Genomic DNA, 25,052 nt, shown 5'->3' on the forward strand with positions numbered 1-25,052 from the left:
TCTCACTGTGTCAGGAGTATGACAGCTTCCCTTATCTCTCTGCTGCCAAGGTCACTCATTACTGACTTGATCTGTGGGCTGCTTTAGGGGGATGGCTTTCTTTACTCACTGCTTCTGGAAACAATTATGCCATGTACCTGCTGGCCGAGGATCTAACCCATACATTGCCAGGGCAGAGCGTAGACAGAATGTTTCGCAGCAATGAGTCAAGCACCAGGCTCGATAAGCCCAATGTGAAGTTTCACCGAGCAAGCTTAGAAAAAGTCCAGCCCTTCAGTTCTCAGTGTCAGTGATGGATGAGGGAACAGCCTCTTTAAGGGAACGCTGGAGGGCACACTTAAAAACTTTATTTGAACCACTCAGTCTTGGAAAGAGAAAAAGCAATTGTGCTCGAGGGCAGATAGCGTAAGATTAATCAAAGTGACACGATCAAGAGATAAGAGAATTAAATGGCAACCACATCAAAAGTGGCATTTCATCTCACAAAGGGTCTGTAGGCAGGCCAACACTGGGTGAAACTACACTTTCAAATGTCATTAAGGACAAAAAGATCTTTGTCTAAAATCGCCTGCAACCAGGAGCCACAGAATGGAGCCTGACTAGTGTGTAGAGGAACGATATCGTCTCCACATCAGCATCCAATGTCTGTCATTCTCAGTCTCTTACCTTTGCTTTTCATTTCACTAGATGAACGATATTCCTGAAGCAGTGCACGCATTTTAATTTGAGCGTAGGTAACTTGAGAAAGCAAACTTGCGATCAGAATGATGGGCTGTAGTTTTGTATAAAGTTGACAAGTTATACACTATCGGATATGACCTATTTTGGAAAACAAACAGCAGAAGGCAAGCGGATTTTTTATTGGATCCATTTGTACTGGGTCCATTTGGCACGGGGTGGGGAATCATACAGAACGGTTTTAGGGGAAAATATAAACATGGCTCTCAAAAGGAATTTGAAAAAATAGCCTCTCCTGTAAGTTGAGTTGGGATGGCACAATGGCACAGTGGTTAGCACTGCTGCCTCACCGTGCTAGCAACCTGGGTCTAATTCCAGCCTTAGGTCACTGCCTGAGTGGAGTTTGGACATTCTTCCCATGTCTGCATGGATTTCCTCTGGGTTCTCCGGAGAATCCAGAGGAAACCCATGTGAGTCTCAGCTGATGAAGGACCAGTGCTCTGAAAGCTCATGATTCCAAATAAACCTGTTGGGCTTTAACCTGGTGTTGCGAGACTTCTTCATGTGCCCACCCTAGTCCAATGCCAGCATCTCTGCATCAAAGATGTATGGGTTAGGTTGATTAGCCCATGCTATATTGACCCTGAGTGTCAGGGGATTAGTGGGGCGAATGTATAGAGTTGTGGGGTAGCACCTTGGTGAGGTTAATGTTGTCGGTACAGGCTCGATGGGCCGAACAGACCTCCTCCTGTACTGCAGGAATTCTGTGATTCCAAGGTTGAGTATCCTGACAGTATTTACAGTTGTTAGAAGGGGGTAAAGACACATGAGGTACAAAGATTCCTTCATGTCTCATCTGAGGTTGGGAAGGAAAATGCTCAAAAAAGTCTACTTCAACTGGAACACGCGTTTTTTTTCCTGGCTCCAAAATTCTCCTTCCATCATCATCTCCAAATTCCAGAGAAATAATACCTGTGTTATGTTATATCATTTGCTCAAATGATACAGTGAGCAAAGGTAGGTTATGTTTCTGTACAATATAATAATTATTGAAAGCAGTATCATTGTTCACGTACTGATTTGAGTTATGTATATACATGGGGCTGAATCTTTAGACCCCATTGGGCAAAGAGCATGGGACAGTAAATATAAATTTCCTAACTCACTCTCGCCTGCTGGGACTGTGCAGAGTTGACACATAGGAACAGGAATAGGCCATTCAGCCCATCGAACCTGTTCTGCCATTCAATGAAATCATGGCTGATCTGTGACTTAATCCCATTTACCTGCTTTTGGCCTGTATCCCTCAGTACTTTTGCTTCAAAAAAATTAATCTATCTCAGATTTAAAGATAACTGATCTCGCATCAACTGCCGCTAATGGAGAATTCCAAACCTCTATCATCCTTTGTGTGTGGAAGTGCTTCCTAACATCGCTCCTGAATAGCCAGGCCCTAATTTTTAAACTATTCCCCCTAGTTCCAGAATCAACCAGTGGAAATAGGTTGTATTTTTTCACCCTGTCTTTTCCTGTTACTATCTTGAAGACTTCAAGTAGATTACCCCATAGTCTGTTAACTTCTAAAGAAAACAGGTCCAGTTTGTATAATTTCTCCTCATAACTAAACCCCTGAAGTCCAGATCATTCTTGTAAATCTATGCTGCACTCCCTCCAAGGCCAATATATCCTTCCTAAGGTGTGGTGCTCAGATCTGCTCATAGTACTTCAAGTGGGGGATGACCGGGGTTTTGTATAGCTACAACATAACTTCTGTGTCCTTGTATTCCAATTCTCTAGATATAAAGACCAGTATTCCATTACCCTTCTTGATTATTTCCTGCATCTCTACGTGGCATTTTAAAGAGCTATACAGCTCAATGTACAAGATACACTAAATAACAATTTATACGATAAATTAAAATTGTTGTGTATGTGTGACTCTTCTATCAATATACTTCACTCACAACTAAGGAAATTTGGCATGTCAGCTACGACTCTCACCAACCTTTTACAGAAGCACCATAGAAAGCATTCTCTCTGGTTGTATCACAGCTTGGTATGGGCTCCTGCTCTACCCAAGACCGCAAGAAACTACAAAATGTCCCAATCCATCACGCAAACCAGCCTCCCATCCATTGACTCTGTCTACCTTCCCGCTGCCTCAGGAAAAGCAGCCAACGTAATTAAGAACCCCCCCACGCATCCCGGACATTCTCTCTTCCACCTTCTTCCTTCAGGAGAAAGAAACAAAAGTCTGAGATCATGTACCAACTGACTCAAGAACAGCTTCTTCCCTGCTGCTGTCAGACTTTTGAATGGACTTACCTTGCATTAAGTTGATCTTTCTTTACAGTCTAGATATGACTGTAACACTACATTCTGCACTCTCTCCTTTCCTTCTCAATGAACCATATGTTTTATCTGTATAGTGCGCAAGAAACAATACTTTTCACTGTATGTTAATACATATGACAATAATAAATCAAATCAAAATCAACAGCTAACTTTGACAATAATTAGAATATCCTACCTGAAGATCCCAGTAGAGCTGTGGTTGCAATGGTGTGAAGATGCCGGCGTTGGACTGGGGTGGGCACAGTAGGAAGTCTCACAACTCACCTGATGAAGGGGCAGCGCTCTGAAAGCTCATGATTCCCCATAAATCTGTTGGACGTTAACCTGGTGTTGTGAGACTTCTTACTGTGGTTGCAGACTGTGTAGCCATGACAATTCACTGAAATCTGAACCCTCTCCACCACTCACCATGCCCACCCTTCTCATGGGCAACTGCCCATGTCGGACAAATGGCACCAACCATTTCCCATTTGACCTTGGACCCAGTAACAGTATTGGTTAAGTGCTGGCGAGAGCAAGATTTTGGGATTGGAGAATGGTACACACCAGTGTTGCCTAGAAACCAACTTCATTTTGTACTACCTGTTAATGACTTGAATATGGGTGTGGTGGGCACAATTTGCAAATGACACACAAGTTTGGAATTGCAGTGAAGAGTGAGGAAGACAGTGATCAAGGAAAAGCTTCTACAGTCTTTTCAGTGACATTAGGATTCTGTAATTACTGCCATCAATGTATTAAGCACGCTGACTATTGTGAACAGTTCAGTAAGCTCCTACCCTGCGCTTACCCATTTAATACACTGCTGATTTCAAGCTAAGTCAGATCCTCAAACAGTTTGAATCAGACCTGTGCAGCATAATTGTTGGGGCAGCACGGTGGTCAGCGCCAGGGATCCGGGTTCGATCCCCGGCTTGGGTCACTGCCTGTGTGGAGTTTGCACATTCTCCCCGTGTCTGCGTGGGTTCCCTCCGGGTGCTGCGGTTTCCTCCCAAAGTCCGAAAGATGTGCTGGTTCGATGCATTGACCTGAACAGACGCCGGAGTGTGGCAACTTGGGGAATTTAAAAGTAGCTTCATTGCAGTGTTAATGTAAGCCGTATTTATGAGCAATAAATAAACTTTAAAACTTCAGAAAAAAACCTTTACCTCTGGTGGCATTCTGGGTGTAACTGCTGATAATTAGAAGATACATTCCTGTTTGTAAATTACTGGCAAATGTAGCAAGAAAACTGTTAACGCAACCAGGTATAGTGGGCAAACTGTGTTTGCCTCACCATTCCTATTATAAGATATGAGGAGTGTACCTGTAAAGCTGCCAGCTCTCTGAGCCACATCACATTTTATCTCTTGGTGATGTTAAAAATTGGATTTTTTTGCAAGTACATAACTGACTAACAAAAGAAAATGACCCTGATTCAGGAGATTGGCTACAAACATTATTCTGTCTTTCTGCTCCAGGTGATTTGTACGTCTACCATTTACTGTTTGTATTTCACATTTCCATTGTTGACTTTTTTCTTTCCTTTTTGCCTCTGGCTATAATGTTAGTTTCTTGTTAAAAATGCTGTAACGGGTTAGCTACCAATTATACAGGACCCGAGCATTCAATCCTGGAACTTTTAACGATGTTTAATTATGCCTTCAGGTTCCATTAAGAGAACTGATCTGGTTCTGCAAAAGGAACACAGTTAATGGGTTGAGGGGATGGGATTCTTGGCAAAACATAAAATCCATGCATTGAAGCTTCCATTCCTAAAGGAGCAAACTGTTCCAACAGAAACCTGAGCTGTGACATTCCAAGGCAAGAAACTGGGTTTGTTGGTGCCCACTTTGGGTGTGCCAGTGCCTGTAAAGGACCCAAAATAGTTCCCAGCATGAGCACAGACCTGAGAGGGGGTTTTTACCCAACGGAATATTGATTGTGGCAATGTTGCAGTGTTCAGGCAAAGCAGGAAGTGTGCGGAGCAGAGTAATCATGACACCTATCAGTATGCAACTCTGATACAAAGCCAGCCCTACATTTTAGGGCCATTTTGGAGCCCTACAATGTTACCCCAGTGTTCCACACAGTGGCTCCCCCAATGCCCTACACAGCGCTCCCCCAGCACCCATCGAGTCTGCTCCGCCATTCAATCATGGCTGATATTTTTCTCATCCCCATAACCCCTGATCCCCTTATTAATCAAGAACCTATCTATCTCTGCCTTAAAGACGCTCAATGACCTGGCCCTCCACAGCCTTCTGCGGCAAAGAATTCCACAGATTCCCCACTCTCTGGTTGAAGAAATTCCTCCTCATCTCTGTTTTAAAGGATCACCCCCTTTAGCCTGAGGTTGTGCCGTTCAAGGAAGTCTCAACCAAATTGGATAAAGGGGAATCAGTAGGAGTGCTCAATCCAGAAGGCATTCGACTAGTTACATCACAAAGATTAAGTCATAAGATTAGAGCCCATGATGTTGAAGATAGTATATTGGCAGGAGGGAGAATTGGCTAATGGACAGGAAACAGTGCGCACGGATAAGGAGTTATTTCCCAGGTTGATGACCTGTAACCAGTGAGATTCCACAAGGATCAGTGTTGAGGCCACAACTATTTACAATATATATTAATGACTTGGAGGAAGGAAGGGAATGCACTGTAGCCAAATTTGTGGATGACATAAAAATAGGTGGAAAGCCAAGTTGCAAGAGGGTTACAGACAGTTTACAAAGAGATAATGATAGGTTAAATATGTGGGCAAAAAGGTGGCAAATGGAATATTAAATGGGAGAATGTGAAGTTGTTCATTTTGGAAGGGAGAGAAAAAAGAAACAGGATATTATTTAAATGGAGAAACTGCTTGATGAAGGGTCATCCTGTCTCCAGATATGGGCCCGTGTCTAAGGAAGGATGTGCAGCCTTGGAAAGGGTCCACAGGAGGTTCACAAGAATGATCCCTGGAAGGAACACCTTGTCATACGAGGGATGGTTGAGGACTTTGGGTCTGTACTTATTGGAGTTTAGAAGGATGAGGGGGGGATCTTATTGAAACTTACAGGATACTGCGAGGCCTGGATAGAGTGGACATGGAGAGGATGTTTCCACTAGTAGGAAAAACTGGAACCAGAGGGGACAATCTCAGACTAAAGGGACAATCCTTTAAAACAGAGATGAGGAGGAATTTCTTCATCCAGAGAGTGGGGAATCTGTGGAACTCTTTGCCACAGAAGGCTGCAGAGGTCAGGACAATGAGTGTCTTTAAGACAGAGATAGATATGTTTTTGTTCAATAAGGGGATCAGGGCTTATGGGGAAAAGGCAGGAGAATGGGGATGAGAAAAATATCAGCCATGATTGAATAGCAGAGCAGACTCGATGGGCCGAGTAGCCTAATTCTACCCCTATCTGTTATGGTCTTATCCAGACTCAAAACATTGGGTCTGTTATCTTATAATGTATGTTTACATTGAAATAATTTGATGCAACAAGTAATTAAATAAATTCAGAATCATTTGATACTAAACTGCAACTTGTCACTTTATTCAAAGGCATATATATTTGGCCAGAATGGATTTGACTTGCCTCTGACAGAATGAATTCCTATAAGGAATGTTGCTGGGTCATTAATCGCCCCAATTTTACAGCTTTGTTTTCAATTTATCTTTAGATTTCTCAGTTCCTGGAGGGGGGAGCCCCTGCCAGTATTTCTGCCGGTGTTTGTTGAGTTGATTAATTGAAGATGTGTATTAGGCGATGGAGGTGAATTGCCCCCCCGTTTCTGTCACTGGTGTCCCTTCCCCGCTGGTAAAGTACGTGAACTCTTCACTGAAAGGCTGAGAATTCGAGCACTCCATGTGGAGAAACAGTTGGTACTTGTTTCATGGTTAAGACATTTTGTTGCAAAGCAAACCAATTGTTATTCCTTCCCACGGTATCTAATAACAGTCGGGGGAAGGAGAAACAGTGGAAGCGCCTCTATCTTTGCAAGTGTCTGATCTTCAATAAGTGGGGGGTGGGTACAGGTTTCCTGTCCTTTTTCTGTGGGGCTATTTCTCTGTCTTCCATTCCCACTTCCAGGGATTGAGAGTGGAAGGTTTGTGTGAGACCAGGTTCATCTGCAGTGCAGTGGAATAAGAGGATCATGTTTAGTTTTTGGTTAATGGTGTTTCCGTATTCTCTTTCACCAGATGTGGACGAATGTGGAGATAGTAATGGTGGCTGCCAGCAGATCTGCGTCAATATGATGGGGAGCTACGAGTGTCGATGCCGGGAAGGGTTCTTCCTCAGTGACAACCAGCACACGTGCATCCTGAGGCCTGAAGGTCAGACTCCATTTTAGTGCAAGTGTCATTGGATTAAAGATACGTTGGGGTGGTTTTGCCTAATTTTACATTGGCATTACCTCCTCTTTTCTCGTAGTGCTCTATTCACAGAACTGAATCTGCCAGCTCTTCAGTCTAACTGCGGGGGTGTAAAGGCCCTTCTACTCCACACAGACTAGTCTCGGGTGCCGCTGATAACTGTGGGTGTCTCTCTCCTGTCGGTGTTCAAACCACTACCCGGAAGTGTCACGCTGGGACACCTTCACAAGAGAGAGGGAGATAGACTCACTGTTTATTCCTGACCGGTGAGCTCACCCTTATGCCACATGGGTTACCCTAGATGTCATCTATGATTGTGTGTCTTTCTTTCTTCTCGATAGTAAAATACAACCCAGAAGTGCCACGCTGGGACAGCTTCAGGAGAGAGGGAGAGAGGAGGGACCACTCTTTACTCCTGACCCGTAGACCCGCTTGAGTGAGAAGTTTCAAAGTGCTCAGCCCCTTAATGGTTCTGTACCCCAGAGTTATGTTCTGGCTTTTTAATGATTCACCAAAATGGATGATGAGAGAGAGACTAGTCAAAGTTAATTTAAAAATAATTGATTCAAGGATAACTCCAACCAAACTCAATCAATAAAACACAGACACTATGGAAAGAAAACTCTAATGGCACAACGTAAATGCTTACACAAAAACAAGAAGAATCCTAGACCCCTCCTCAACCTTTATCTCATTAGGGGATTTCTGAAGGCTGAGAGAACACACTCACCACCCCTCGGATTGTTTTAAAGACTAAAGTCCATGCTGCTGGATCTTCCTTGTTCTTTCCTCTGCCACAAAGTAGTCGTCTGGCTGGACACCTGAGTTCACTCCTTCCCAACTTTACTCCCTCCTGCCCCAAACTTCACAGAACTCCCTTCCAAGTTAGCGACTGAAAGGTCAGCCACCTCTCCTGTCCCTCTTGGCCAGAGAGTTCGATCATTTTTACAAGGCCTTTCCCTTAATTAAAATTAGCTGACCCCTCCGATCGGTCAGTAACAGCAAAATGCTTCCAGAATGAAACTGACTTGATCAGTTTCAATGACAAAGAGCCCAAACTGTTTTAGGAGGAATCTGATGGGCTGTTAAGTCTCCCAAGGTAGTTTCCTGGAACTGCTAAATGTTTTCCCATTAATGAGGCATTATTCTGTATAGCTGGGGTAAAACTCATTCCCATTTCCATGGTCCGTCCTGTCGTTGGTCAGTGCTATCAACACCCATCTGCATTATCTTGTCAGATAGCTTTGAACAAAGAACAAAGAACAACACAGCACAGGAAATAGGCCCTCCGGCCCAACAAGCCCGCGCCACCGATTTTAACACTCAGTGAGTGCCTTATTCCAATCCTTCTTCTACCTACGACTTTTGTCTACATCTAGTGGACTCCACAATAAAGGGGTGCAAATTTAGAGAATTATATGTGCGCCAGATTAAGGGAGATCCAATTTAGGGACAATTTATTAACACCAATCAGCCTAAAAGCACGATTTTGGGGGATGGGAGGAAATCAGCGCACCCAGAGAAAACCCACGCAACCACGGGGAGAATGTGCAAACTCCCACAGGCATTGACCCGGGTCCCTGTAACTGCACAGCAGACAGTGATAGTCACTGAGCTGTTGTGTTGCCCGTCAGTCGGTCCAGTTTAAGCGTACACTAACGACGTGAAGCACTAGGCAACTCTCGAAGCAACATCCAAGAGCAGGCCTCGCACGACCCACCGCATGTATGCTCCTTATTGGCCAACAAGGTGGACCGAATCGCCTGTGGATGTAAAAAGAGACATCAATAAACGTACAACAGCCTGTACAGGCATTCATGGGAGATCCCCAGTAGCTCCAACGTAAGAGACAGGTGAGCCATAAAATTTGTTGGACGGCCGATAGGAATCTATTAATTCCCAGGAACGTCCTGAGGGTCTTGAGCATCAACTAGAACATTCTTTTGTATCCCTCCATCTCTATTCTGCTCACGTGCCTACCTAGGTAAGTCTTAAATAACCCTAGCGTGTCTGCCTCCACCACCCTACTTGGCAGTGCATTCCAGGCCCCCACAACCCTCTTTGCCATGACTCATGGCCCCCTTTGTTCACTCCTTGGTGGTGTTGTATTTTCCAATGTCTGGTTTGTAGCCATTTTGCTTGAATGTAATAATACTGTCTTTAAAATGTCCCTTGTTCCACTTGAAATTGGCCGTGTTGTATCAGGTTTAATATACTGTCCACGTATCCTATGGAATTCAACCAATGATGGATTTGCTACATCTTACAGGAGTGACCATCTGGTATCAGCGCTGGGTCAATTGGCCGAAGTGTTGACCAGTTATCTCAGAACAGTAATTATTTGTGAACTTCCTCTGACTTCAAGTCAAAAGTTTATTTATCAGTGCCACAAGTATGCTTACATTAACACTGCAATGAAGTTACTGTGAAAATCCCTGGGTCGCCACACTCTGGTGCCTGTTCGGGTACACTGAGGGAGAATTTAAGTTTAAGTTTATTTATTCATGTCACAAGTAGGCTTACATTAACACTGCAGTGAAGTAACTGTGAAAATCCTCTAGTTGCCACACTCCGGCGCCTGTTCGGGTACACTGAGGGTGAATTTAGCATGGCCAGTGCACCCAATCAGCATCTCCTTTTGGGAGGAAACCAGAGCACCTGGAGGAAACCCACACAGAGACAGGGAGAATGTGCAGATTCCACACAGACAGTAACCCGAGCTGGGAATCGAACCCAGGACCCTCTCGGTGAGAGGCAGCAGTGCTAACCACTGTGCTGCCCAGAGACAGTGATGTCAGTCAGTCTGTGAGGTTACTTTACAACTTGCTCTGTTGGAAGAAGCAAACACCAAGCACCAGCTCATATTTGTGTCGGATTGTGCCCTCCTGGCCGTTCCTTTGAGCTGTTCACACCTTGGCAAACAGAAGTTAGTTAGATGGATTACTAATAAGACAGTGTTCGGATATGAAATGCCTGTACATCTTTCTATACTGGCTTTAATATTGCTGGATTATAGGGTGAGAGCCTCTTGATCGACCTGCCATTTGAAGTAGTTTTACAATTAGAGAATTAGTCATAAATAATACGCCGAATGTTAACAAAATATTTATTTGGATGTTTTAACAGAGATGAGTTCATTATTTGCTGAGTGTGTCACCTGAAAACTCTTCAAACAGGAGATTAGAACAATATCTCCTCATTAAACTAACAGAACATGAGGAGGCTTATGTGGAGTGTAAACACTATCGAAAACCAAAGGAAAATATAGCAGATGCTGGAAGTCTGAAATATAAACAGAGCATTGAGGAAATACTGATTACAGCACAGAAGGAGGCTGTTTGGCCCATCCTGTTCATGCCAGCCCGAGGACACTCAGGTGCCCTTTCTAATCCCACCTTCCTGCACCTATCCAAGTGATCCCGGAACACTGTCAGACACAAGCAGGATAGGAACAAAATTCCGGGGTCTATGGGATCTTAAGGCTCCAGACATTCTAAGGGAATGGGTAAAACAGTGAGGCCACACGGAAGAAAAATCAACAGTATGAGATAAAATTAAAATCCCATCAAAATCTGAAATCAAAATTTTAAAACAATCGGCATCGCATCGATAGAGAGAGAAATAAAGTTAAACAGAGACGTTTCCTTGGAATTGTTCAAAGATTATTTCATGCATTTTTACAGGGGAGTGAATTTTTACAGCTGGGAACTACTGATGAATATTAATATTTTAACAAGGCAGCAGCCAACAAGTTTTCATTTTGTACTCCCATATCACCTACTTAAACTTAACAAGTCCTTTCAATATGTGCTTACTGACTTTATAGCTGACTTGGCCACAACCCAAATGGGAGCCTCGGCATCAGTGTAGTTTTCCCTGGAGTGAGCACTGAGCAGGATGAACAGGAGGGAGCTGTGAGCTTGTGGCAAATGGAAGGTTGTGCTGTTCTAACCGAGTGGCTCCTCTCTCTCTGTTTGAGCTCGAACGGAATACTTGTCGGTTGATACTTGCTCTTAGGTAGGGAACCAGTTGTTAGTGGATCGGGAATAAGTCAGGCAAATCTCTTCAGCCGCTGTCAAGGGGCTTATTTGTGACTGCTTCCCTCCATTTGGGCTTCATGGTGGCACAGTGGTTAGCATTGCTGCCACACAGCACCGGGGACCCAGGTTCAATTCCAGCCTCAGGTGATTGTCTGCGTGGAGTTTGCACATTCTCCCCATGTCTGCATGGGTTTCCTCTGGGTGCTCTGGTTTTCTCCTACAGTCCAAAGATGTGCAGGTTAGATGGATTAGTCATGCCAAATTGTCCTTAGTGTCCTGAGGTGTTTAGGTCGGATGGATTAGCCATAGGGAATGTGTAGCGTTATGGGGATAGGGTGGAGAAGAGGACCTGGGTTAGATACTCTGCCAGAGAGTTGGTGCAAACTTGATGGGCTGAATGGCCTCTTCTGCATTGTGGGGATTCTATTCTATGATTCTGAATAAGACGTATCGTAAGAAAGTGGTTGGCACAGGATTGAAGACTCCTGTATCTCTGAGCACAGGAGAGCAGTAGCTCAACTACGTTCTATACGGAATAGAAAGCTGTTCCTTAGTGGTAGCAACCTTCATTGTACAAGCCCCAGAGTGGCAGTTCAGGATCAGTAATGCCTGGTGTTCCTGGGGCCGATCTGTCCCTGAATTACATGAGGTAAATGGAATGTGCAGAATTCTTTGATGCCTATTTTCATGTACGTTAATTTAGATTTTTGCACCCTCTTCAGCTGCATTCTGGTTCAGATACCCCGTAAAACCAAACAGAGTGTCCAGCTGCAGGACAGAGCAAAGTGAGTAGTGTCTGTACAGCATTTATTTGTCAGCAAGGCTGATACTTGCTTCAACCTATCAGTGGGTCTGAAGCCATTACCATGCTCTAGCCCCAGTTCACTTCCTCCGATCTCTAACTGTTCAAACTCAGGTTGACGTGAGGTTTGATTTCATCCTCGGCTGAGCTTCAAGCTGCACGTCTTGATCAAACTGCACGTTTCCAAAACTCCCAAAACATTGCCCATCTGCACACTTGCCTTGCTGCTGTTGCTGCTGCAATGATCCTTCCCGATTACCTTGTTCACTTGAGGATTCTCCTCGCCCCTCTCCCAGGTTGTAAACCTGCATCCTACTGCAGGCCATGCCTCCGCTGTCCTCGCTCACCTCCACTGGCTTTCCCATTTCTCAATGCATCAAAGTCAAAATCCTCATCTTCATCCACAGGCCTCTCACAGCCTCTCAGGCCGCTGCAGCAAGAATGGAGAATTTGGTGCCTTGCCAAATCTTCCTTCACTGCAGCGGGACTGGAAAATCCCACCAGTGTGAATGGCTGGAAAATTCCGCCACCCACAGACGTGGCAAAATGGAAGCTTGTCGGGAAAGGTTTATTTATTAGTGTCACAAGTCGGCTTACATTAACACTGCAAATAAGTTACTGTGAAAATCCCCCTAGTTGCCACACTCCAGTGCCTGTTCGGGTACACTGAGGGAGAATTTAACATGGCCAATCCACCTAACCAGCACGTCTTTCTGACTGTGGGTGGAAACCGGGGAACCTGAAGGAAACCCATGCAGACACGGGGAGAATGTGCAAACTCCACACACACAGTGACCCAAGCCAGGAATCGAACCCAGGTCCAGAAAAGATCAGCCGTGATCTTATCGAATGGCGGAGCAGGCTCGAGGGGGCAGACGGCCGACTCCTGCTCCTAGTTCTTATGTTCTTATGTCCCTGGCGCTGCGAGGCAGCAGTGCTAACCACTGTGTTACGGTGCTGCCCATGGCACTGTGCCGCCCACACCTCTGGTAGCCATCACATAACAATGAAACAGTGAACTTGTGGGTTTCAGTTGAAGAAGTGAAGGCAGGTGATTCAGACGGAGTGGGCATCTTGGAGAGACACATTGGCTCTGCCTTTCGCTGCTGCCCGAGAAAGTTGAGAGTGTCAGCTCTTTGGACTGCCCATTATATGTAAAATATAGTGACACTAAATGAATAGAGCCTTATGTTTTAATGAAACCTCAAATTCCTAATGCTTTTTTACAGCCTCTTGTAATAAGTTCTGGGAAGCTGTGGATGATTTATATAGTACTATAAAAGCCACCTGTACAATGACTGCATAGTGGCAGCACAGAATGTGGGAACGTTATATTTCTTTTCATTTTTGGAAGTTAATAAAATACTGAGCTTCTGATTATGGTTTCCAAATGATCTGCTGCCACTGTGTTTAGGGCAGGGTTCTACGATCCCAATCAGGAGCAAGTTTAACATTTGGATTTGCCTTGCTGTTAATTGCCACGGTATTAAATTCCTATCAAGGACAAGCTGTTTTACTTATAAACACTCTGTACATTTGCTGCAGTGTATCCGTTAAGCAGAGATACCCTTACACCTTTCTGTCTTGCAGTCTGTAACTTTAATTAGCTATTTAAACACCGGTCATATAAACCTCCAAAGGTTTCCTCTATTTAAATTACTCCAGTGTTTTTGCATTCTATTTTAATGCAGTTGTTAAGCTAGTTAAGCTGACTTTTAACCTGTACGTTACTGAAGCAATGGGTGGCACAGTGGTTAGCACTGCTGCCTCACAGCGCCAGGGACCTGGGTTCAATTCCGGCCTGGGGTCATTGTGTGAAGTTTGCACATTCCCCCCATGTCTGCATGGGTTTCCTCCAGGTGCTCCGGTTTCCTCCCTCAGTCCAAAGACGTGAGGATTGTCCATGCTAAATTGACTGTAATATCAGGGGATTGGAAGGGTAAATATGTGGGGTTATGGGGATAGGGCCTGGTTGGGATTGTGGTTGGTACAGACTTGATGGGCCAAATGGCCTCCTTCTGCACTGCAGGGATTCTATGAAGTTGAACCCTATGGGGGCAATTTTCCCTTCCTGCCCACCTCGGGAATCACAGCCGGTGACCATGGAAAGGTCTGGTGATCTTGGGAGAGATTCCTTAGTTTTGAGGCGAACACAGCTGAAACTTCCCACCATATTGGTACAATCCACCCAAATCTTTTCTAAGGGTTACCCCAGCGGGAAAAGCGATCAGATTCCCGCTGGGTGGTTTCAGAGCCCGTGGAGATTCTCACTGGTTGAGAGTCAAGGCCATCAGAAAGGACAGTTCCATTCCCTCTAAACTCAAAGTTCAGCTGAAGGCGCCCCCCCCCCCCACCCACAGATATCGCAACTGCCCACAAACATGGAGCACGCTCCCAACCCCTGACCCCAGAGGGGCAACTTACTCCCCCCCACCCCAATCACTAAATGTCTAGATTATGAACCACCACCTCCCCGGCCTCACACAGACATAAGGGTGGCCCCTTCACCACCCCCTCTTCCATTCTCCCTGGCATCAGGGACTTGCTCCCCCTGGCCCCCCCCAAGTCAGCAAAACCCCACAATGAAACTGCCTATGTCCCCATGCCCGACAGGCACCCATAGGGGCACCGGGATCCCGTTGTCCGTGACATTCTCGCACCCTCGTTGGCACTGCCAGGTGGCACTGCTCAGCCATGTTCCTGACCACCCAGGGGTTTCAATGGCCTCCCAGCCTCCTCCCCTTCCTCCCCCCACCCCCACGTGTCCATTACCGGTGGTCTCCAGCGCTGGGGTCTCACTGGCCCTGAGGGTCAGGGATTTGCAGGAGGTGGGAGTATTCGCTCCAAAACCCTGCCTATATAAACGATTATTTAAATATGCTAATCTGGTTCACATCCTGTCTGGGTGTGAACCACACTACATTGGGGCGCAGGAGCTGAGAATCCCAAAGTGGGGAGGGGTTCCCCTGGTCTAAACACACTGTGACCCCTCCCCCGCAATTCTCTGCCCCCCTGTAGCCACAGCAATGAGCACGCAAGAGAATGGCAGCCTGTAACGTGTTGGTAACATGTTCCTCAATCAGAGGAATGAGCAGCGGGTCTATTTTTTAACACAATGGTTGGGTTTAAGGTACTTGCTGCAGAAATGCTTATTCATTCAGAGTGTGGAAGGTAACTGAGAGACACACAGTACTTGCTGCCATGGATTAAAGCTGAAGACAGATTCAACACCAGGCCTACGATGAAAGGTGCCAAACAGACTGTGGCTTCTCCCAGCAGCAGGGACAAATCATTTGTGGAAAATAGTCACATCTGGGGATAAATAGTTAGTATTGATGATGGATAGGGAGCATCTTGCATGTATGCAGTCCAAAGGTGTGCAGGTTATGTTGATTGGTCGTGCTAAATTGCCCCTGAGTGTCAGAGGTAAGTAGGGTAAATAAGTAGGTTATGGGGATAAGGCTGGGGTGGGATTGTGGTCAGTGCTGATTCGATGGGCTGAATGGCCTCCTTCTGCACTGAAGGGATTTTATGGGGTTCTATGATATCAGGCCACAAGACATGAGAGCAGAATTAGGCCACTCGGCACATCGAGTCTGCTCCGTCATTCAATAATGGCTGATATTTTTCTCATCCCCATTCTCCTGCCTTTTCCCCATAACCCTGATCCTCTTCTAAATCAAGAACCGATCTATCTCTGTCTTAAAGACACTCAATGACTCGGTCTCCACAGCCTTCTGCAGCAAAGAGTTCCACAGATTCCCCACTCTCTGGCTGAAGAAATTCCTCCTCATCTCTGTTTTAAAGGATCGTCCCCTTATCCTGAGGTTGTGCCCTCTCTGGTTCTAGTTTTTCTTACTAGTGGAAACATCCTCTCCTCGTCCACTCTATCCAGGCCTCGCAGTATCCTGGAAGTTTCAATAAGATCCTCCCTCATCCTTCTAAACTCCAACCAGTACAAACCCAGAGTCCTTAGCTATTCCTCATACGACATATATATACATGTATATAATCAAGGGCTGGAATTCTCTGGCCATTCAAGGCAGTGAGATTCTCTGGTCCTGCTGCACTGAGCAGAGATTTAAATGGGTGCCAAATTCTCCATCAAGGCTTGCAGCAGGGGCAGGGGGTGAACAGCTGGAGAATTCCAGCCATGGTGTTGCCATTTGTGGGGTAAACGATAACTGTGAATTATACATATTAGATAGTCCCCAATAAATCCAACAAGGGATTCAGGAGAAACATCTTTACTCAGAGAGTGGTTAGAATGTTAAACTGAGAAATCGAGGAGAATAAATTTGAAGGAAAGGTAGATAAGTATCCGAGGGAGACAGAAATGAAAATATGTGTTGATAGACTGAAATGAAGTGGGGTGGCACAGTGGCACCGGGGTTAGCACTGCTGCCTCACAGTGCCAGGGATCTGGGTTCGATTCCCGGCTTGGGTCACTGTCTGTGTGGAGTCCGCACATTCTCCCTGTGTCAGCGTGGGTTTCCTCCGGGTGGCCCAGTTTTCGTCCCACAGTCCAAAAGACGTGCTGGTTGGGTGCATGCTAAATTCTCCCTCAATGTACCCGAACAGGCGCCGGAGTGTGGCGACTAGGGGATTTTCACAGTAGCTTTGTTGCAGTGTTAATGTAAACCTACTTGTGACACTAATAAATAAACTTTAAATTGAAGCAAAGTGAGAGGAGGCTGACTTAGAGCAATAACACTAAGATGGCTGAATATCTTAGTGCTGTAGGTTCTCTGTTAAACATACCACCAATACCAGGCATTGGGGTGGTGAATGAAGAGTAGGGGTTGGGCGAAGAGGGATGTAAAGATACAAGAGCTGATGGGAACATCTCTGAGCATGCCTGTTTGAGTCACTGATCTAACCTCAGACTAGGATTTGAATCCAGTGAATGATGGTGGGTGCTGACTGTAAGCACTCAACATCACTATTTTATAATAAATTTTCATTCTGAGAAAATTTAAGATGGTAGTTGAAGTGACTGAAACCTGACTTGATTCATTCTAGACCCATTGCTGAAAGGATTTTAGAAACACATTGACTCACCCAGTCATAGAATCCTAGAATCCCCACAGTGCAGAAGGAGGCCTTATGCCCATTGAATCTGTACTGACAACAATCCCACCCAGGCCCTAGCCCCACAACCCCATGTATTTACCCTACAAATCGCCCTGACACTATGGGGCATTTTTAGCATGGCCAATCAACCCAACCTCCACATACGTGGACTGTGGGAGGAAACTGGAGGAAACCCACACAGACACAGGGAGAATGTGTTACCCAAGGCCGGAATTGAACTCAGGTCCCTGGCGCTGTGAGGCAGCAGTGCTAACCACCGTGCCACACAGATATACAGAGCCTCAAGTCTCAAGAACGTAGTTTGAAAACTGTTCTTTCTCCATCTCATTGTCGATGAAAAAGTCCAAAGCCAGTTAGAACCATCTTCATTCTTTCTCAAGTATTTCAAAGCTCTTTCCCATGATTTTTGATTTGATTTGATTTATTAATATACAGTGAAAAGTATTGTTTCTTGTGCACTATGCAGACACAACATACTGTTCATAGAGAAGGAAAGGAGAAGGTGCAGAATGTAGTGTTACAGTCATAGCTAGGGTGTAGAGAAAGATCAACTTAGTGCAAGGTAAGTCCATTCAAAAGTCTGACAGCAGCAGGGAAGAAGCTGTTCTTGAGTCGATTGTATGTGACCTCAGACTTTTGTATCTTTTTCCCGATGGAAGAAGGTGGAAGAGAGAACGTCTGGTGTGCATGGGGTCCTTAATTATGCTGGCTGCTTTGCCGAGGCAGTGAGAACTGTAGACAGAGTCAGTGGATGGGAGGTGGCTCCAATAGTTAGTTGTGGCAACTGGATTTTGTGATTTTAGTTTACTGGTCAGTTCCAGTGAAAGGTCATTGATCTGTAGTGTTAGCTTTTTCTCCTTCTCCAGAGATGCTGCCTGACCTGCTGAGTATTCCTGGTGTTTTCCACACTTAGTTCAGATTTTTCGCATCCACATATTTTTGCTTCAATGTTCAATATCAGTGTTTCTGAAGAACTCAAACAGCGCCTATCATTGGAACCCCCTCAAGTGGACAGAAAAGATCCACAAGACTATATCAGTAATGAGTGTAGGATTTCTCTGCAGTATCTTAGGCAACATTTATCCCAAGACCAATATCATCGATTACCTGGTCATTATTGGATTGCTGTATCGTGACAGTTTTCCCTGCTCTCTCTGGTTGCTCCAATTTCTACAATACGCCAGTGACTGTCAAAATACTAAGCTGGCTTTGAGATTGTGAAAGGTGCTGTAGAAATGCATATCCTTATGCACTGAGCAAAGTAGAATATTTTTCAATACAGCTGGATTGTTATTGGCGCTGTGGTTTTCGAGCTCCTTCAGATTCCTGGGCCGGTATTTTACGAGCTCACGCGGGCAAGGTTTGTAAAACCCCGTCCAAGGCTAACGGAGAACTCAGTTCTGTGATCCGTGCCCGTCCCGATTCTGGGCTGGGTGTGGCGTTAAAATTCCGGCCAAAGTCTTCTAGACTGAGAAACATCCAATTATTAACCAATGTAACAGGTGGAGTTTGGGATTTGGATGATCATTGTGGAGGCAGTTTGAAGCTTACAGAGATAACAATTGACCAAAGAGTTTAGCCATTCGCAGATTTCAATATTCAAATATTCAGCAGGTTGTTTGTGTTGAATAGGTAAGAAGTTTAGGGATGAGGAAGAGGAGAGTAAAGAATGGATTCTTCAGTGGAAATATATAGCAGTTAAGGAAGTGTATATGACTGTAAAGAATCCAGGGATAAAGATGAGAGGACAATCTATTCTTCAGTGTAAAACAAAATGGAATATATTTGGCATTTGGTTAGCACTGCTGCCTCACAACACCTGGGTTGAAGGTTTTGCAGGCAAGGATAGATAAATTTTTGAATAGTAAAGGAATTAATGGTTATGGTGAGAAGGTGGGTAAGTGAGTCCACAAAAAAATCAAACATTATCTTATTGAATGGTGGAGCAGGCTCGAGAGATCAGGTGGCTTATTCCTGCTCCCAATTCTTATGTTCTAATGAATCCCGGCTTGGTGACTGTTTGTATGGAGTCTGCAGATTCTCCCCATGTCTGCGTGGGTTTCCTCCGGGTCCTCCGGTTTCCTCCCACAGTCCAAAGATGTGCGAGTTGGGTGGATTGGCCATGCTAAATTGCCCTTTATTGTCAGGGGAACTAGCTAGGGTAAATGCATGGGGATTTGGGGATAGGACCTGGGTGGGATTGGAGTTGGTGCAGACTCAATGGGCCAAATGGCCTCCATCTGCACTGTAGAGATTCTCGCTCAAAGAAAATCTCATTAAAAGATCAGTGACTTTGGACTGATGGTTGGCAACGGGGGTTAAATTGGGCACTGCCCAATTTATTTTTGAGAATCCTTAGCCCTTGTTTGGCTGTATTAAAGACCTGGTTAAACTGGTGGCAGAGAGTGAGGGAGCACAGGCTCTGTCACTGGCCTCTCAGCAGCTGTGTCTGTACTCACCCGTGCTGGTGTCTTTAAACTCAAGTTGCTGCAATATTCTTTGGAGTAAACACTTACACACTCATGTAAGTGTCGACTGAGGGCCGCTGAAGTATTTATTATGGCCTGGATATGGGGTGGCTAAGTGCTTCCATCTGGGATCCTATTCAACTGGTCAGCTGGTGGGGGCCTTTGTATCTTTCTCTCGCTTTACTGACCCTCGTAGATCCAGCTCTTTTGCTGCGTTTTCTCTGACAGCACAATCCACAACTCGCTGACAGAGGGTGTTTATGGATCATAAAATCATGGAATAATTCAGCATGGAAGGAGGCAATTTGGGCCATTGTGTATGAGCCAGTTTTTTGAAAAAGCTGTCTGAGTATTCTCTGTTCCTTCCCCCATAACACTGCAAAAGAAAAATACTTCAAGTATTTATCCAATTCTCCTTTAAACCCTGTTTCCACCAACCATTCAGGCACCTTACGTAAGAACATAAGAACATAAGAAATAGGAGCAGGAGTAGGCCATCTAGCCCTTCGAGCCTGCCCCGCCATTCAATAAGATCATGGCTGATCTGTCGTGTCTCAGTTCCACATTCCCGCCCTCTCCCCGTAACCCTTAATTCCCTTGTCTATCAGAAACCTATCTACCCGTGTCTTAAATATATTTAGCGAGGTAGCCTTCACCTTCAATGGGCAGAGAATTCCAGAGATTCACCACCCTTTGAGTGAAGAAGTTCCCCCTCAACTCTGATCTAAACTGCCCCCCCCTTATCTTGAGGCTGTGCCCTCTAGTCCTGCTGTCCTTACTGAGCGGGAAGAACCTCTCCACCTCTACCCTATCCATCCCCTTCACTATCTTATAAGTCTCAATGAGATCCCCCCTCATCCTTCTAAACTCCAACGAGTACAAGCCCAGTCTATTCAACCTCTCTTCATAGTACAACCCCCTCAACTCCGGTATCAGCCTAGTGAACCTCCTCTGCACTCCCTCCTTATCCAGATCATAGCAATTTATTTGTGGTGATGATGAATCACGGCACTTAATGTGGTGTACCGCTGTTAGGGAGGGAGTTACAGGATCTTGATCCAGTGATATTGAAGAAATGATGATATACTTCCAAGTCAGGATGGTGAGTGGCTTTTCGCTATTCATTCATGGGACATGGGCATCGCTGGCCCTTGGAGGGCAGTTAAAAGTCAACCACATTGCTGTGGCTCTGGAGCCACATGTAGGCCAGACCAGGTAAGGACGGCAGATTTCCTTCCCTGAAAAACAATGAACCAGATGGGTTTTTCTGACAATCGACAATGGTTATCAATAGATTCTTAATTCCAGAATTCAAATTCCACTATCTGCTGTGGTCGGATTTGAACCCAGATCTCCAGAACATTCGCTGTGTTTCTCGATTAATAGTCTAGTGATAATACCACTAGGCCATTGCCTTCCCTAAATCAGAGCAATTTGCAGTGAATTTTCTTCATGTCACTCCTAATTCTTTTACATTAGATCGATGTGCACTTTCGACTAGTTTCTCCTTATTCACTCTGTCAAAACCTTCAACACTCTAAGAAAAACAACCTCAGTCTCTGTAATTTCTCTACACAGTTAAGGTCTTTTATCCTTGGTGCCATTCTGGTAGATCTTCTCTGCATGCGTTCTAAGGCATCACTATTCTTCCTAGTGTGTGGAGATCAGAATCGGACACAATAATCATACTGGGACCTGACCAATACTTTGGAAATGATTTTCTTAAATTCATTGCCTCTGTCCTGCACCTTTCTATTGATAAATCTTTGTACCTTTTTAATGACCTTCTCAACTTCTAGGATTTGTGTGTCTACATGCCCAGGACTCTCTGTCCATGCACCCCTTTAGCACTGGGGCATTTCCTTTACCTTGCACCCCCTAATTCTTCTTATGAATTAAGAATTCTTCCAAATGAATTATTTTACACTTCTCTGTATGAAATGTCATCTGCCGTGTTTCACCAGCCAGTCTCCAACCTCTTGAAATCTATTCCTGTCTTCTTCATTCTTTAATACACTTCTGAGTTCAGGTTGGTCCGCAGGATTTTAAATATGTCAGCTCTAGGTCATTGCTGCAGTGATCCCAACACTTACCCTGGCGGTTGTGACTACACAGTGCGCATTCACCATTACATTATGCTACCTATCCCTTAGTCCGTTTTGTATTCAGCGAAGAAATCCTCTTAATCCTGTGGACTGCGATTTGGCAAAACTCTCAAAATATGGCACGTTATTCAACGTTTCTTGGAAGTCCAAATACACAATATCAATCATAAGAATTATGAGCAGGAGTAGGTTATTCAGCCCATTGAGCCTGTTCAGCTGTTCAGTAGGGGATTTTCACAGTAGCTTCATTGCAGTGTTAATGTAAGCGACACTAATAAATAAATTTAACCTCAATAAAATCATGGCTGATTTAATTGTGACCTTAATTGTGACTTTCCTGCCATTCCACTCCCCCCCCATAACACTTGACGCCCTTGTCAATCAGAAACCTTGAATATATTCAATGATCCACTGCTCCATGTGGAAAAGAATTCCAAAGACAGTGACTAAAATAAAAGCAAATTACTGCGGATGCTGGAATCTGAAGCCAAAAGGGAAAATGCTGGAAAATCTCAGCAGGTCTGGCAAGGAGAGAAAAGGTGTTTCGAGTCCAGATGACGCTTTGTCAAACCTAAAAGGAGTAGAAAGTGGGAGATATTTATACTTCAGGAGGGGGGAATGAAAGATGAGCCATAGCCACAGAAACCAGAGGAAAATTCTGCTAATGGCAGCCCATAGAGAGAATAAAGGGCATGAATGGCCAAACAGCAGAGAAGCTGAAACGAGAGGGTAAACTGTGACAGATGAGGGGGGGAGTGGGGGGATGGTTGGGACAGAGTTAAATTTAGTAAGGGGAAGCAAAAGGGGAGAAAAGATAAGGGAAGGGGGATAAAGTAGGGGGAAAGAGTGGGGGGGGGGGAAGGAAAATGGAGAAAGTTAATAAAGCAATAAAAGGTACCTAACCCTAACCCTAACCCCATAAAAAGAAATGAAATATGAAAGTTGGATTCAGGTGCTTGAGCAGTGAGGGTGAGCGAGGAGGGAGGTCTCTGCATTCAAACAGCTCCGTGCTGTTCAGGGGGGCCCAGATCTTGAGGGTCCTGACGAGCTTCCAGGTGTCAGGGAACTAGCAACCATTCCCGCTAGGTCCATGCCCGATTTTACGACTATTTCCCACCAAAAAACCGGGGCGACGGGGTTGTAAAATTCTGCCCTCTGATCCATCCATTGATTTTCTTTCTCTTCACCTGCCTTGTAATGAGAGGTGAAGCTGTCACCATCTTCATTCCGCAGCCCCCACAATACCCCTGTGTCAGTAAGGGGGGGAGTCAGAAGGTGTAGCCACAGCCCCGGCACAGGCTCGAGCCCTTCCTCCTCCCTCGGGGTCCCTGGGGGTCCCTGGGTCACTCCATGGGGAGGCAGTGCTCCTGCAGTGAGCTCCAGAGACCCCAGTATCACCCAGCCCTGCCAGTTCTGGAGGACTACCTGCATTCGTGTTATGATGGCTCAGCCCTCTGCGATAGCCCCCTGAGTCAGGGGTCACCTGTCATTGACTGCAGCAAGTGCTCTCTGGGACTGGGCCATGCTCTGCAGCCACGGGCCACGGAATCTCGAGAATCCTGTTCAGTCCCTCAGTGTGACCCACTGTGACTCGTCCGCAGCCCTCTGGGACTCTGTGTGACCCTCTGGGACTCTGTGTGGCCCTCTGGGACTCCGCTGTGGCCCTCTGGGACTCTGTGTGGCCCTCTGGGACTCCGCTGTGGCCCTCTGGGACTCCGCTGTGGCCTGCTGTAACTTGGCCATCGCTTGGAGCTGCCAATTATGGTGATGATCCCCTGCCCCAGGCTTTCCACTGCAGACGCCTCCCTTGCAGTGTTGATCTGGGAACCACGCAATACAGGCAGTAGCTGGTCCACCCGAAAGCTTTGGGACTCCTCCCAGCAGCCTCACAGTTGGTTCAGAGTATCCGTCAGTCCCCCCTGCATTCTCCAGCTCTGTTGCTGCATCTCCAGCAGCCGAGGGAGAAGTGATCTCAGAGGCCCAGCATGTAGCCTTGGGCCAGCTGTGTCCTCACCTCCTGCCAGAGGCCTCGGACGTTCCCTCCTCCACCCGATGCGCATTATCAGATGTGTCGTGCCCACCAGAGAGTGACCCAGAAGCCTGATCACTAACTGATGTGAGAGTATCTGAGATGGTGGATTGTGAGGTTGAGGCTGGAACTCCAGAACTGGCCTCAGAGGTCCCTTCATCCGCTTCTTCCGAGGAGTCCTCCGAGCTGTTGGGGACAGGATAGGTGGGAGACACAGTGGGGTCCGCGATGCCAGATGACCCGGGTGCGTCCAGATCCCTTCCTGCAACACAGGACACAAGGTAAAGTACAAGCTCGGCAGAGGAACCTGGGCTGCGGAGGATTGCCAGGTGCTCAGTTCACCGTGCTGTCACTAATGGACACATCCCCTCCTCTCCCACAAGCTCCGGTGCCTGTGGGGGTAAGGACTCGGATTTCGGGCACACACCACCCCCCTTGCCTTTGCCCTCTCCTGGAGATTATGGGCATTCTTCTCCTGTTGGAACAGAAGCAGCTACTGGAGAATAGAGGGATACGGTCCCCGGAAGGGTAGGGGTTTTAGTCGGGCAGCCTGGTCGGTACAGGCTCGGAGGGCCGAATGGCCTGTTCCTGTGCTGTAATTTTCTTTGTTCTTTGTAAAATCGGAGGCACGAATCCTGCAGGGTATCGGGGGGGGAGGGGGGGGGCCTCAGAGGGCAAGGGTTGTGACACCCTTGCAGGGAGAGGAGGGAAGTATTTGGGGGTCAGGAGCTGGAAGCGTGCAGGGTGTTGGGGGTGGGGGGATCTGGGGGTCATGTAGGGGAAGATGCTCGATGAGCTTAAACACTCACCCTTGCTGCCTGGATTACAGCATTCAGTTTTTTGTGGCACTGCTTCCCGGTTCTCCTGGCTAGTCCCCTGGCACTAACACACGCTGCCACCGTCTCCCAGGCTACACTCCATCCCTTCCCCTGGGGGCAGCATGGGGACTTTCATAATAACTTTCACAATAACTTCATTGCAGTGTTAATGTAAGCCTACTTGTGACCAATAGATAAATTCTAAAATAAAACTTTAGAGGGTGTCCCACCATGTCTCCACTGTCTCCAGCACCCTGTTGTGGAGATGCCGGCGTTGGACTGGGGTAAACACAGTAAGAAGTCTCATAACTCTAACCAGGTT

At 46.0% G+C, this 25,052-nt stretch overlaps 1 protein-coding gene across 1 annotated transcript in view; it reads left to right on the top strand.

Moving 5' to 3' along the window:
- Positions 1–25,052, top strand: part of LOC145357116 (signal peptide, CUB and EGF-like domain-containing protein 3) — a 347,330-nt gene that overhangs the window by 146,549 nt on the left and 175,729 nt on the right. Inside the window, exon 4 of the mRNA XM_080210261.1 lies at positions 7,201–7,335. Within this exon, the coding sequence (XP_080066387.1) occupies positions 7,201–7,335 (135 nt within the window). The remainder of the gene's footprint in view (positions 1–7,200; positions 7,336–25,052) is intronic.

The sequence above is a fragment of the Carcharhinus amblyrhynchos genome, chromosome 22 (assembly GCF_965287045.1).
Source record: "Carcharhinus amblyrhynchos chromosome 22, sCarAmb.v2.hapA, whole genome shotgun sequence".
NCBI lineage: Eukaryota > Metazoa > Chordata > Chondrichthyes > Carcharhiniformes > Carcharhinidae > Carcharhinus > Carcharhinus amblyrhynchos.